The sequence below is a fragment of the Rana temporaria genome, chromosome 3, assembly GCF_905171775.1.
Source record: "Rana temporaria chromosome 3, aRanTem1.1, whole genome shotgun sequence".
Taxonomy (NCBI): Eukaryota; Metazoa; Chordata; class Amphibia; order Anura; family Ranidae; genus Rana; species Rana temporaria.
In genome coordinates, this window is record NC_053491.1 from 205417051 (window position 1) to 205432794 (window position 15744).

At 44.4% G+C, this 15744-nt stretch overlaps 1 protein-coding gene across 2 annotated transcripts in view; it reads right to left on the reverse strand.

The window, feature by feature from the left end:
• The window catches only part of TMTC3 (transmembrane O-mannosyltransferase targeting cadherins 3), a 140795-nt gene that overhangs the window by 80150 nt on the left and 44901 nt on the right, over positions 1–15744 (reverse strand). For both annotated transcript variants that reach the window (XM_040344164.1, XM_040344165.1), the window contains exons 5-8: positions 12378–12477; positions 10239–10354; positions 7911–8083; positions 3866–4118 (exon numbers count right to left, since the gene is read on the reverse strand). In XM_040344164.1, the coding sequence (XP_040200098.1) occupies positions 3866–4118; positions 7911–8083; positions 10239–10354; positions 12378–12477 (642 nt within the window). The remainder of the gene's footprint in view (positions 1–3865; positions 4119–7910; positions 8084–10238; positions 10355–12377; positions 12478–15744) is intronic.

Sequence of the window (15744 nt, forward strand, 5' to 3'; positions counted from 1 at the left end):
TCCTGCATGAAAATCATGTTTTTCTTGAAGGATGCAGACTTCTTCCTGTACCACTGCTTGAAGAAAGTGTCTTCCAGAAACTGGCAGTAGGACTGGGAGTTGAGCTTGACTCCATCCTCAACCCGAAAAGGCCCCACAAGTTCATCTTTGATGATACCAGCCCAAACCAGTACTCCACCTCCACCTTGCTGGCGTCTGAGTCGGACTGGAGCTCTCTGCCCTTTATCAATCCAGCCACGGGCCCATCCATCTGGCCCATCAAGACTCACTCTCATTTCATCAGTCCATAAAACCTTAGAAAAATCAGTCTTGAGATATTTCTTGGCCCAGTCTTGACATTTCAGCTTGTGTGTCTTGTTAAGTGGTGGTCGTCTTTGAGCCTTTCTTACCTTGGCCATGTCTCTGAGTATTGCACACCTTGTGCTTTTGGGCACTCCAGTGATGTTGCAGCTCTGAAATATGGCCAAACTGGTGGCAAGTGGCATCTTGGCAGCTGCACGCTTGACTTTTCTCAGTTCATGGGCAGTTATTTTGCGCCTTGGTTTTTCCACACACTTCTTGCGACCCTGTTGACTATTTTGAATGAAACGCTTGATTGTTCGATGATCACGCTTCAGAAGCTTTGCAATTTTAAGAGTGCTGCATCCCTCTGCAAGATATCTCACTATTTTTGACTTTTCTGAGCCTGTCAAGTCCTTCTTTTGACCCATTTTGCCAAAGGAAAGGAAGTTGACTAATAATTATGCACACCTGATATAGGGTGTTGATGTCATTAGACCACACCCCTTCTCATTACAGAGATGCACATCACCTAATATGCTTAATTGGTAGTAGGCTTTCGAGCCTATACAGCTTGGAGTAAGACAACATGCATAAAGAGGATGATGTGGTCAAAATACTCATTTGCCTAATAATTCTGCACTCCCTGTAGTGTAGAGATAGGCCCAGAGGTCTGACTGGCAGCTGGCTCAGCATCTCAGGGAGTCAGTAGCTCCCATCCCTCCGCAGCCTGGTGCTCCTGGGAGCACTGGAAGGGCAAAGCAGAGAGCCAGTGACTGACAGTCACTGCTCTCTGCTCAGTGAAAACTGAAAACTGAGAGATCAGCATTTATGTGATTGCTCAGTTCTCCGCCTTTGAGCCAGTGGGGATAGATGCAGTATCAGATTGATGTTGCAACCACACAGGGGAGTATCAATGTTTATTTTATTAATCACTCTCTTCTCTTTTAAAGTACCGTATTTATTGGGGTATAGCGCGCACCCCTAAAGTTGCCCTGTAATTCCTGTGAAAAAAAGATTTTTGTACTTACAGTTTGGTGTCTTGCACGGCGTCCATCCGCGGCCTCGTCGGGTCCGGCGTCCGTCTGCGGCTTCGGGTGTCCTCTTCGTCGGGTCCGGCATCCTTCTGCGGCGTCCTCCCCGCTCGTTTCCCGCGCCGAGTTTGAATACTGCGCCGGCATATACCGAGCGCAGTACACTCGCGTATAGTCGGCAATGCTCGGCTACTCTCGCGCTGATGTCCTGGACGTACAGGACGTGAGCGCGAGTGTAGCCGAGCATTGCCGACTATACACGAGTGTACTGCGCTCGGTATATGCCGGCGCAGTATTCAAACTCGGCACGGGAAAGCGGGTATCGGCATATATCGCGCACCCACGATTTTGCCCTGATTTTCAGGGCAAAATAGTGCGCGGTATACGCCGATAAATACGGTAATTTGCCCAAATTGTTTGAATAAGGAAAGCAAAAGACTAGCCCACACACTTCCATACCTCACTATTCATTAATATAAAAGGGAATGTTCTATGTACATTTGTAAGATTTGGAAGGTGGGAGAGGGATGCCCAGTCCTTGAATATTTCTTAGCCATCACCATGCATAAATGTATGCAGAGAACATCTGCAAATAAAAATGGCAAATAAAAAAAAAAAAAAAAACACACTGCAGAGGTTCCAAAAACGTTCTGTATCTTTGGCATATATTCACCTTCCCTGTGTCTCAAGACAACATTTCTGAGGGCGTGGGCTCCCGAACTGACACCGTCTGCATTTGGGGGCATGCACAAATGTGATATTGGGACAGCAGCTTTGTCCATGTCGCCGCTGTTTCCCAATAGACATTAATGGGACACATAGGGTATTGTATGCCCAGTTTGAACGTTACGAGGCCCAACTGTTATCGATAAAAACGGAGCAAGTCATCCTTTGAGAGCAGCAATATGTACACAGCAACTTCTGACTGCATTATATGGTTCTCTGAAATGCGTTTTAGGAGCATTAGCATTGAACTCTAATGTGGGCTTTGATGAATGCATTAAATATGCAATCACGATAAAAAATATTAAATACTGCGCCAACCATAAAGTGAGAAAAATTTGGAAGCTGCTAACACAACAATCAGACAAAATTGTAACAGTACAGAAATTTTAAAGTGTAGCGCTATGCGTTAGAGAAATAGGATGACCTATCTCTATAGCATGTATAATGCTGAAAAATGTGATAAGTATAGGGTGTGGAACCCTATATATAATATGAGCGACTAACAAGACGCAACAATAGCCTGTGAGCCAACACCAGACAGTAAGGAATATATAACATGCGACTATAAAAGTGTATGTGCACAATATAGCATATAACTAGGATTTGTGAAGCACCTAGAATCTTGTGAGTGATGAACAACACACACACTATATATAAATATAATCACACACACACACACACACACACACACACACACACACCGTATTTATCGGCGTAAAACACTTAGGCTTCATTCACACTTGGCGGACTCCGTCGCTACGGAGTCCGCCTGCTCCCGTCGGCTCAGTGGGAGATCAGTCCGCAGATCTCCGCTGAGCCGACGGATGACAAGCTCCTCTCTGCTCACTGAGCAGGGAGGGGCTTGTCGGGCACCGCTGTCTCCTATGGAGCGATCTGATGAAAACGGACAGCATGTCCGTTCTCGTCAGGTCTTACCCGATCCGATCCGCATGGATGGATGGGGACGTGGCCCCCATACGTCTGTTTTTAGCGGGTCTGATGTCAGCGGACATGTCTCCGCTGACATCCGACGCTCCATAGAGATGCATGGAGCGGCCGTTCAGGTCCGTGACAGACGGACCCGAACGGCCAAGTGTGAATGAGGCCTTCAAAATCAGGGGGAAATTGTGGGTGCGTGTTATACGCAGATATCACTTCCTTTTTTACAAACGAGGTGGGTGGAGATTGGGCAGTGGTGTCATGCGGACCGTCCCACCTCTCCTAGCCCTGGGACAGCCCGCTGGCATACTATAAAGATAATAATAAAAAAATAAATAAATCCCTGTCATAGCCCGCACATACCTCATTCTCCCTGTTCTTTCTGGCCACTCTTCTCCTCCAGCTCCTCCTCCCCCTCCGAGTGTAGTTTAAGATTGGAGGAGGAGAGCGGTCACATGAAACAGAGGAGAGAGACCAGCCGGGAAGAACAGTGACAGTATGTACGAGAAGTGACTGGCAGTGATTGTTTTAAAAGTTTAGAGTACGCTGGAAGTGCTGACCCAGGAGACTGGGGGGTCTCCTGGGAGTGCAAGGGGGCTGTAGATTTCTGTAGAGTTCGGGAAGGAAAGTCAAAAACCTAACTAAAAGTCACACGGTATGTGTTGAAAACTTAAAAACAAGTAAAGTTTTATATTTGGGACAAAACTTTTTGACTGTCCTATTTTTTGCTGTTGGATCCTTATAAGAAACATGAAAGAAATACTCATCTGTACACTCAATAGAGGATCAAAGAGAACACATTTGGTAATGAATGGAGAAAAGCACACATGAAAGGGACCCATCAAACCAGATAGACCATCTGCAGTCACACCATAAAGGAAACTCACCATAAGCACAGTCTTGGATGAATCACCTGAGTATCTAATACTGAACACCACCAAAAAGCCAAGTAAACAGAAAAATGCTAGGGTAGCCAAGTTCCTGAGATCCACAAAACTTTCAACCAATGGAATAGTTCCCATCGTCCAATCACAGCACAGCTCAGATGGATTTAAGAGAAGCCAAGCATTCACAGGGAGGAGGTAATTAAAAGTTAACTGTCTTGCAGGTGTTGAGCTGACAGCCGCTGGGTTATCAAACCTAAAAATATAAAAGTATTTGATATATCATGTTACTTGACATTAACAAGAGCACAAATTAAGCTGAAAAAGCTTTTACTGTAGGGCATACACCAGTCCTGTATGGTAATTGTATCTGTCTCTGTACAGAGTGATTAATGAAAGGTAAAATGAAAAGTTATTAAATGGTTACCAGTTCCTATAATAAAATAATCCTAAAAACACAATATATTAAATGTCTTGAATGGCCACAAGTGGTTAGTATATATTCTACCATTTTCTGCGCAGTTACCATGCATTGTGTGGGCTTTAGAAACTTCAGAGGGCTCATAAAAGCACTGCATGATATTTATTTCAACAGGAAGGTGAAAACATACAGGATGGGGAGTTCCCCAACCGCAACAAAAACAGATCTAGGCCCATATGAGGGAGGCTGGCATTTAGTGTGGCATACATATGCAATGAATATAAAAAAGCATTGGAAAGAAGGTAGAAATCAGAAAACCAATGCCAACTGGAAACAATGCAACTGTAAGAAGGTCTGCTCACTTTACCTAAAAGGGTAATGGTTTGGAGTTGATGTTGGTGGCTATTTTGGGGAATTATAACCCAATTACTACTTACCCTTTTGGTTTTCATTAATGTTATCAATTATCTAATTTAGATGGGAGCCCCAGTCACCTGCCAGTTGAACATACATTCATCTGTGATACATGTTTATGCTCTTGATTTTCCCACTGGCCCTACCTCAGTTCCCGGTTGCAGACAACCCTAGCGACCCGTGCGTTCCTGGTCGCACATCCTCACATGCTGGGAATGAGTACGTTTTTTGGAGATGGCCTTTTCCATCTCTTATTGCTTCCCATTATTTGGGTGTTATGCTAAAACTTGCATATTATACTTGTGTCCTTCTGCAGATCTTACCCCACTACGCATCCGCCCCTGAAGATTGGCTATAATGCCATGAAAGGCGTCTCGGGCTTACACAGATGCTACATGTTTCAGTTTTAGGACCTACATTGGGTTTAATGATTCTATATTTTTAAATAATGCAATGTACAAGTTGTTATACAATGTTTATGTTTTTTGCATCATGCTTTTTATATGCACTGTCATGTATGTTTACTATTATGTATACATTCAAAATTGCATGCTCTGCTATGTGTTTTAGAAAAATAAACGCATCCATATTACACTATCTTATCTTTGAGTTCTCTCATGCACACCTCATTTAAAGTCCCAAACCCCTCTTCTTTTTTAAATGACGGGGGATGCCATCTCCACCTCCTCACAACATAGTCAATTACAAACAGACTGGGAGCTGTTATGTTATTGATGCACGCATAAGGCCCACCTGCCCTGCCGTATGTATGCGTAACATATACAGTGGGTGACCGCGATATTGTGTCAATCTCGCTCCCTTTCTCGGCGAGATTGACCACCTACGAGCCCCATCGCGGGAGCCAGCGCCGAGCTGGCTTGCCGCGATGGAGACAAAGCCGTCATAGAAGCGACGGGAGATCCGACTTGGATTTCCGCCAATTCTAGGTGCGGCATTTGGTATGTATTCCTGAGAGGGAGAACTCCATGCCAATTTTTAAATAAAAAACCGACATGGGTTCCCCCCCTCAGGAGCATACCAGGCCCTTAGGTCTGGTATGGGTTGTAAGGAGACCCCCCCTACGCCGAAAAACCGACGTAGGGGGTCCCCCTACATTCCATACCAGACCCGTATCCAAAGCACGCTACCCAGCCGTCCAGAAAAGGAGTGGGGACGAGCGAGCGCCCCCCCCTCCTGAGCCGTACCAGGCCGCATGCCCTCAACATGGGGGGGGGGGGGGTCGGGTGCTCTGGGGCAGGGGGGCGCACTGCCCATCATGCTCTGGTACCTACCCACGTGGGTAGGTACCGGAGCATGATGGGACTGTGAGGCCTATATAAATCGGATGCAAACCGCGCACCTGTCATTGCAGCGAGAAGATGCGTCGTGTCAACATCAGAAGAAGGGAGAAGAAGAGAAGAGAAGAAGAAGTCACACAAGAGCCGGGCTGGCCGCCTGCTAGTAACTGAACTAAGACACGAAGATAGCGGCGGCCAGCCCTGAAGGAGAAGGCACCGGACATCGGGAGAAGAACCGGGGTGCGCCGAGTCAACAGCGGAGAACATAGAAGAAGACCCCCCGGAGAGCGGAGAAGACCCCCCCGGAGAGCGAAAGAAGAAGCACCCCCTAGTGAAAGCTAAAGAAGACAGGGGGGGGGCCTCCGGAGCAGACTAATACATTTTAAAAACCCTGTGTCGTGTGTGTTTATTAACTTTAACACTTTGCCTCCAGGTGAATGGGTAGGGGGTACGATGTACCCCATATCCATTCACTTAGGGTGGGGGGCCGGTATCTGGGGGCCCCCTTATTTGAGGGGGCTCCCAGATTCCGATAAGCCCCCCGCCCGCAGACCGCGACAACCAACGGCCAGGGTTGTCGGGAAGAGGCCCTGTCCTTATCAACATGGGGACAGGGTGCTCTGGGGTGGGGGGGCCCGCAGTGCGCCCCCTGCCCCAGAGCACCCATCCCCCCCATGTTGAGGGCATGCGGCCTGGTACGGCTCAGGAGGGGGGGCGCTCGCTCGTCCCCACTCCTTTCCTGGCAGGCCGGGTAACGTGCTTTGGCTACGGGTCTGGTATGGATTGTAGGGGGACCCCCCTACGTAGGTTTTTCAGCGTAGGGGGGGTCTCCTTATAACCCATACCAGACCTAAGGGCCTGGTATACTCCTGGGGGGGGGCCCATGTCGGTTTTTTATTTAAAAATTGGCGTGGAGTTCTCCCTCTCAGGAATGCATACCAAATGCCTCACCTAGAATTGGCGGGAATCCAAGTCGGATCTCCCGTCGCTTCTATGACGCGCTCGCTGGAATGTGCTTTGTCTATTCCAGCGAGTGCGAGATGTCGGCACCATGTCGCCGAGAATCAGTGCGATGCTGTTGTGCTAGAAACACAATATCGCGGTCACCTACTGTATATATATATATATATATATATATATATATATATATATATATATATATATATATATATATATATATATATATATATATATATATATATTTATACACACACACACACACACACACACACAGAGGTGGAAAAAGACCTTATACATTTTTAAACGGTTGTTTCATATCTTTTTTAGCTGTATAAATCTGTAAATCAAAGATTGGGAATACACAAAATGTGTAAAAGGACAGAGAGAGACACAAACATTTAATACAAGACAAAGGATTCCCAAAGCACAGTGGGTTAGCTTAATATCTGTAATCATTCATACTGAAAGAATAAAACAGTCATCTGTACCAGAACCTGTGGCTGGCTATTTAATAAAATTGATAAAATGATAGTAATGGGAAAAGCAAGAGAGACAGTTATTTTCTGTTTGTGCCATCAATTCATCCATTTCCCCAAAATATGTTAATGTAGTTAGCACATCCGCATAGGCTTGAGGCATCAGGGAACTCCAATAACAACCTTTAGGTAAATGTGCTTAAGTTCAAAAGGGTAAACCAAATTTTTATTCAGTGTTAGGCAGTTATTACATTTTCCCATAAAGCATGCACAATACAAAAAGGAAGCGTTTATTGTGAATAAGACTTTTTCCTTCAGAGATGAACTACCAGTAATTCCTTCCATCCATATGTAATTAATTTCTGGCTTTTAAATAACCCAACTAGTAAATGCCCTAAACAGTAACTGCACAAAAAAAATAAAAAAAAAATGTATTTGGAACGCAAAATTGAAACAGATAGGTAAGAGGTCACTCTCACCTTGTGAAGACCGGAAGCTGTGACTGTATGACCTGTACACGGACTACAACAAGAAGCAGCGTGCTGAACATCAGAACAACAAGCTTAAGGAGTGTTTGAAGAAGCGAGTAGGGTATGCTACCTTTACCCAACAAAATCTGTACAGCGGTGTCCCACAACACAGGCAACGTGTACTGAAAACACAAAAAAACAAGATAAAATAAAACTCATTAACACAAGGCAACGCTTTAGAAACTCTGCAAGTACACAAAATAGTACAAAGTGTCATATGAGTAACAAAGGGTTCTTCGTAAACATCCAGCACTATTCCCCATCTGGGCCCACTATTGAAAGAATCAGTTATCACCTGAAAGACCAAGTTCACTCTTGAGAGCACATTACACGTTTACTCCATATTTGGGGTGTAACGTGTAATATGCTCTAGCAGTGGCCCCCATAGCACTCTGATACTCCCCCATGACAGCAGGCGGAGATTCTTCTTCCCACAGTCATGGTCCTGACCTTTGCAGAAGCTAAAGTTCACCATGTAAAGGAAAACTAGACATTGATATTGGATACCTTTTTTTGTTTAATAAGAACGTACATTCTTTACTTCAATCTCATCCTTCTACCCCAAGAGCCCTTTCAAACGGAACCGCTTATAGCGTCAGCAATAAAATGCCGATATTTTTACCGCCGACACTATGGGCGGATTTGTGGTGCATTCTGCCCGCTAGCGTGCGCATTTAAACCCAATTAGCGGCCGAGAAAGGGTTAAAACGGCCCGCGGTATAACCGCGCTGTCCCATTGATTTCAATGGGCAGCAGCGGTGGTGGAGCGGAATAACACACCGCTCCAAAGATGCGGCTAGCAGGACTTTTTTTTACTGTCCTGTTAGCTCAACGCTCCAGTGTGAAAGCCCTTAGGCTTTCACACTGGAGACAATGAAGCAGCACTTTTAGGGCGGATTGCAGGCGCTATTTTTAACGCTATGGCGCCTACAATATGCCCCCAGTGTAAAAGGGGTCTTAGCCACAGTCATTTTACTTGTAAAATCTTAAAATTCCACCTTTAAAAAACACTGCCATTTTTCAACCAGAGGTAAATGCCATTATAAAAATTAGACAAACCAGGGGAAAAAAAAAAAAGTGTAGATGGTATCTACAAGTCACTTGAAGAGACATCTCTGGTTAAACTGGGAAAACTATTAAAAAGTTATTTCCGATTCTATCCAGTGGCTCTTTTACACAGAATATTTAAAATATAAATAATATTTAAATATGCAGGTATCGAATCATCTACAGTTATAAACGTTAAACAGCCTTTGGTATTCCGAGTCCTATAATCCTTGTTTGACCGCCTTCTACAGGGTTTCCCACAGAGGAAGAACATTTCCCATTCATTTAGCTTGCCTCTTTACACTACTCTAATCAAACCAATTCTATTTAAAGCGGAGTTCCACCCAAAAATGGAACTTCCGCTTAATCTACTCCTCGCCCCCTTACATGCCACATTTGGCATGTCATTTTTTTGGGGGGGGGGGGGTGTGGGGGCTTCAGAAGGTGTGGGACTTCCTGTCCCACTTCCTCCTTCCGCCGAGAGGCTGGTAAGGCGAAAGCTTAATCGCCTTACTGCAGCCCATCCCTGTAGGCGATCGCCTGTCCAATCGGACGACGCAGCGCCGCTCGTGCAGGTGCAGTGGGTGCCCGGCCGTGAAGCCGAAAGCTGTCACGGCCGGGGGGCCCACACTTGGAATGAAAACGCCTGCCGGAGAGGGGGGGGGGGGGGGGGGTTCGAGGAGCGGAGCCCTGGCTAGCGCGTTTCTGGAACCGTGGAGCAGGCAAGTGTGTTTATTAAAAGCCAGCAGCTACACTTTTTGTAGCTGCTGACTTTTAATAAACATAAAAAAAGGCTGGAACTCCCCTTTAAGAGTACTGTCTAATATACCTAACAATATGTACGAGTTATGTGTGCAGCATCTTCAAGACCAGTGACTGTATACAGAAGAATCGGCGATAGGGTAAATTAATTCCCAATTTAAGAGAAGGTTCCTCTTTTGGACTCAATGGCATTAGCTTAATTTTCACCCTTGTTTCTAAGCAAACTTAACAAGGCATCCTATATTATCATATGATAAATTTTAAAATAAAATCTCTCATGAGCGAAACATGGATTCTGCCACTACATTATGCTAGCTTAGAAATTGTCATGCTGACCCTCTGGCTTGAAATGTTACAGCTGATTGAAATAATAAAAAAAAATGCAGAAACCTTTCTGATTTACATAGTTGACAATTACACATGTGGCATCCTATTTACTGTCCTAAAAAATAATCAAAGCATTCTTACCCCTTGTGCAATGAAGACTTCATAGACACAACAAATCCCAACAACAGTAATTCCCTGCTCTTTACACAGAGTTGCAACCGCAACAAGAAACACAGCAGCAGCAATTGGAGTCCAAACTGCAAAAACAAGAACAAATATGTTTCATAACTTTGCAGTTCAAAGAAAAAAAAAATGGATTTGCAAATATGAGAAATATCAAAATGTGCAAGACAAAATATGTGTCAATCATGTATAAGTCTGTGCATGTTGTCACGTATGAAAATAAATGAATAATTTCCTACAATTTGACATGAAAGCCAAACTTCGTACTCGTAACCAAGCATAGAATCACCCAGGCGATGATCCATGCTAAAATTGAAGCAACGCTATTAGATAAAATTCCTAAATACGAGAGGCTCTGGAGCCCTTGGGTGACACTTTTTACCCCTGGGTTTAGACTAAACCCTGTTAAGCCCATAGCCCTAATGTCATGCTCTCTTCACGTTCAGTTCATTGCAAACTACAAGCCATCTGCTGTAATGGAAGATGATAGTTGTAGTTTGTTTATTCATTCACAGAACTCTGAATGAATGATACGGCTGTGTGGGCGGAGTCTTGCACGGCCATGCCGTTTTAAAATTGTGACAGCAACTGTAGGGAGAAGAATCCCCGGCTGCAGTCACGGGGGAGGATCAGGCATCAAGGACCTTGGCAGTAAGCTCCTTGGAGGGCAGGGACTGAAATTAATGTACAATATCAAAGTGCTGTGTAAATTGTCGGTGTTATATAAGCAGCTGTAATAAATACATGGAGTACCTGATTTAGGTGTGCATGGACATCACCACAGAGGGTAGGGGGCAATACTGCATATACCTCTAGAGCACTGGAAGGAAATCCATGTACACTAAGGGCCAGATCCACAACGAGCGGCCGTAACATAACTTTTCCTATTTAAGTTACACCGCCGCAAAATCTCTACCCAAGTGCCCGATCCACAAAGCACTTACCTAGAAATTTTCAGCGGTGTAACTTAAAATACGTCCGGCGCAAGGCGGGCCCAATCTAATGGGGCGAGTCCCATTTAAATTAGGCGCGCTCCCGCGCCGGACGTACTGCGCATGCTCCCGACGCGATTTTCCCGACGTGCTTTGCGCAAAGTTACGCCGAGTTTTGTGAATCGCGCCGGGTAAAAAAAGTTGCGTCGGGAAAAAAAAAAAAAAAATTAAAAAATAAAATTTGACAGCGTCGCGGGAAAGAAGGGTCTACTTTTACATGGTGTATTAACTTTACACTTTGTAAAAGTAGCCCTAATTTTGCGTTTGCAAACTAACAACTTACGGAGACTTCACGAAGGGACACCGCTTTGTGGATCTCCGTAAGTGCTAATTTGCATACCCGACGCGGAATTTCGACGAGAAATGCCCCCAGCGGTGGCCGAGGTACTGCATCCTAAGATCCGACAGTGTAAAACTATTACACCTGCCGGATCTTAGGAATATCTATGCGTAAATGATTCTGTGAATCAGTCGCATAGATAGAAACAGGGATACGACGGCTTATCCCTTTTGTGGATCTGGCCCTAAATCGTCACAAGTATTGGGACACCTGCTTTTACATGAACTCTGATGCAGCCCAATCTTAGTTCGTTGGGAGGTTCAATATTGACTCGGCCCTTCCTTTACAGCTATAACAGTTTCAACTCTTCTAGGAAGGCTGTCCACAATGTTTAGGAGTGTGTCTATGGGAATGTTTGACCATTCTTCTAGAACAGTGTTTCTCAACTCCAGTCCTCAAGGCGCCCCAACAGGTCATGTTTTTAGGATTTCCCTCAGATGAAACGGCTGTGGTAATTACTAAGGCAGTGAAACTGATCAAGTCACCTGTGCAAAATAATGGAAATCCTGAAAACATGACCTGTTGGGGCGCCTTGAGGACTGGAGTTGAGAAACACTGTTCTAGAAGCACATTTGTGAGGTCAGGCACTGTTGGACAAGGCGGCCTGGCTCGCAGTCTCCGCTCCAATTCATCCCAAAGGTTTTCAAAAGGCAGGCGTCCCAATACATTTGTGTATGTACACTATATTGAGAAGAGTAACTACTTTGTTACACATTTCCTTGCACTTGTGAAGAACATGAATAAACCAATATTTTTAATACATACCTATTGAATTGTCTGGGCCCTTAGATTTGGTATAGGAAAGAAATGCAGCAAGTAAGAAAATGGAGGACAGAAGTTCAGCTCTACCAACAACTCCTGTAACCTGTGGGGAAAGCACAATAGACAAGCATTGTCATTTTATTATGTAGACAACCAGAAAAAAAGCAGATATCTGGTTTCTACAGACATGACAACTGTTGCTCTTTAATAAAAGGCAGCCTTGGTGTCTAAGAGAATAATTCCAGAAGAACAGATATTTCGAGAGAACGTAGCAACCAACATATTTTCTGAATAAAATGAAACAACTGGTAAGTCAAGATATACCCATCCGTGCTTCCTAGCCGCCTCCCTGCAAAGAGTATTGGAAATAACCTAGATGAGAGCAAACAAACCTTCCCCTCAAGTGCCAATGTTTGGGCTTGGTGATTGGTCACTCTATACTTGTATACAGAGGCCACTTGTGGTGGGCACTGCAGCTTACGCATATATGTGTGCAAACAAAACCCTTCGTTTTTAATGTAAATTGTTAGAGACAGGGCCAATTTGGTTGTTTTGCATGCTGGTAAGCATGTTGGGAAATCTTTTGTTTGCGATGTGTGTTGACCTTCCATGTGCACCTTACCGCAAAATCTAGTTATGGGTTGGGATAGTTGCCTTTTTTACAGTTGCTTAAATTGGGTGCAGGGACGCAGTTGATGCCTTCTCTGCCATTGTACTTTTGCAGTGCATCCCTGTGCCATTAAGGGGTGGGCTCCCTCCAGGCACACCTGCCCTTAAAGGGGTTGTAAACCCTTGTGTTTTTTCACCGTAATGCATCCTATGCATTAAGGTGAAAAAACACCTTGCAGTGTCCGGCCCCCCAGGCCCCCCCATTTTACTTACCTGAGCACCGAATTTCTGTGGGCGCAATCCCACGTCTCTCTCTCCACGGCTTCTCAGCTCTTTAATGGATAGATTGAACGCGCAGTCATTGGCTCTCGCTGCTGTCAATCAAATCCAATGACGCGGCCGCCCGGGGGTGGGGCAGAGTCATAGACTCAGCGTCTATTGATGCCAAGTGTATGACACAGGAGCGTGCCCGCAAGGCAACTCCCTCGGGAGAGAGCTTCCCAGAGGTGGTTATCACATGCAGGAAGGAGGTGCGAGAGCCACAATGGGACCCCGGAAGAGGACGATCGGGGCCACTCTGTGCAAAACGAACTTCCCAGTGGAGGCAAGTATATGTTGGTTATTTAAAAAAAAAAAAAAAAAAAAAAAATTGAACCTTTAATATCACTTTGATATATATTATTATATGTGCTCCCACTATGGAAATTTAGAGTTAGAACTGAAGTAAATACAGAGGTCCCTTGTCATGGGCACTGCGGCTTTCGATTTTTACTGTAAACCATTAGACAGGCTCAATTTGGTTGTTTTGCAGGCCGACTGGTAAGTATGCTGGGAAATCTTGTTTGTTCACGATGTGCGTCACCCTTCCATATACTCCTTGCTGCAAAGGCTGGTTTTAGGTTGGGGAAGTTAACATTTTTTTGTACAGTTGATTGAGCACACAGTTACATGGGGCTCCCCTACACCAGTAAGCCCCGTTCCATAAAGGCAAATAAGAGGGGGCCACATGGAAGGTGAAGGCAGGGAGGGAGCCAGCGCAGGTGGGCGAGCATACCTTGCTATGGGTGAGCTACCAGGGACTTTTTAAATTCAAAATCAAATGATTCAACATTAATGAAAACTTCCAAGAGAGCAAATAATTGTTATAGAAACCGTACATTAAAAAGGCAGAACTGGCATTCCAACCTCCAATCAGAAGGAATGGCATACTAGTTTTAGAGCAGAGAAGATGGGAGTCTTCTTCACAAAGAGTGACATTGCTGCAAGAGTTGGGAACTGCCCAATTCCATTACAGCCTTCCCACAAAGGTTTTCTACAGAGTGTTACAATAAGCCCTAGTTGAGTGTGGCTCAATAATACATTGTTTGTTTTTCTTCCAGTGGCAAGATTTCATGCACATTTCGCTGGGCCTCCTTCAAATTTTACACTTGCCATCTGGACATGTGAATCACAGTATAACATTTACACGGATATTTTTACGATAAACCAATGCTCAGGAGCTTGAAAGAACCAAGTTGTGATTTCATTGAATGACGAAGTCTTCATATGCCCTCATGTGGTGAAGCAGATCATTAAACGCCCTTCTGACACAGACATAAAACAGTATATACAACATGGTTTTAAAAAGGAGATCTCAAAGGAGTGAAAACGCATATTTTCTTACAGTGGCATCTTCCTCACCATTTTTTTTTTTTACTCTCAAAGGGTCACAGCTGGAAAAAGCTGGCTAAAAGCCACAATATGTTAACTAATCTCAAATGCAAGAACTTTCACCAGTTGTACAGATGAGATCACTGTATATCGTGAGTAAACAAAAAGCAATAAAAACCAAATTGCATTCCGTTGTGGGTTGCCCACAACAGTAAACTTTCCAAAGAAGAAAATATTTGCTTAACTTCTCAATTTTTTTAATTGATAGAGGGATTAAAAAAGAATGAACATTAAAAAAAAAAAAGTGAAGGGATGTGAATGCATTATACATTATGATGGTCTTGGGTAAGCCTGGGCTTCTAGTGTTACGCTAAAGCTTTTACAAAGCATTATGCCGTCTCCAACATAAACCTGCTTTCAATTACTGCTATACAGTATATACCCCAGTTTGGGGGCTCATATAAAGCATATGGGAACCCTCACTTGTAAAAACAACCCATTCAGTTTCAAATAGGGATTACAAGGACACATACACACACTATTATTAAAATAAATGAGATGCCTGAATTTACACACACACACACACACACACACACACACACACACACACACACACACACACGGACTTTAATGGGATCCCAGTCTTTGTTGGGCTCAATGTTGAGTTGGCCCACCCTTTGTAGCTATAACGGCTTCAACTCTTCTGGGAAGGCTGTCCACAAGGTTTAGGAGTGTCTATGGGAATGTTTGACCATTCTTCCAGAAGCACATTTGTGAGGGCAGGCACTGATGTGGACAAGAAGGCCTAGCGGGCAGTCTCTACTCTAATTCATCCCAAAGGTGTTCTATCGGGTTGAGGTCTGGACCAATCAAGTTCCTCAACCCCAAACTTGCTCATCCATGTCTTTATGGATCTTGCTTTGATGCATTGGAATGGAAATTAACTATCCCCAAACTGATCCCACAAAGTTGGGAGCATGAAATTGCCCATAATGTCTTGGTATGCTGACATCTTAACAGTTCTCTTAACTGTTCCCTGGGGATAGTTAATTTCCATTCCAATGCATCAAAGCAAGATCCATAAAGACATGGATGAGCAAGTTTGGGGTTG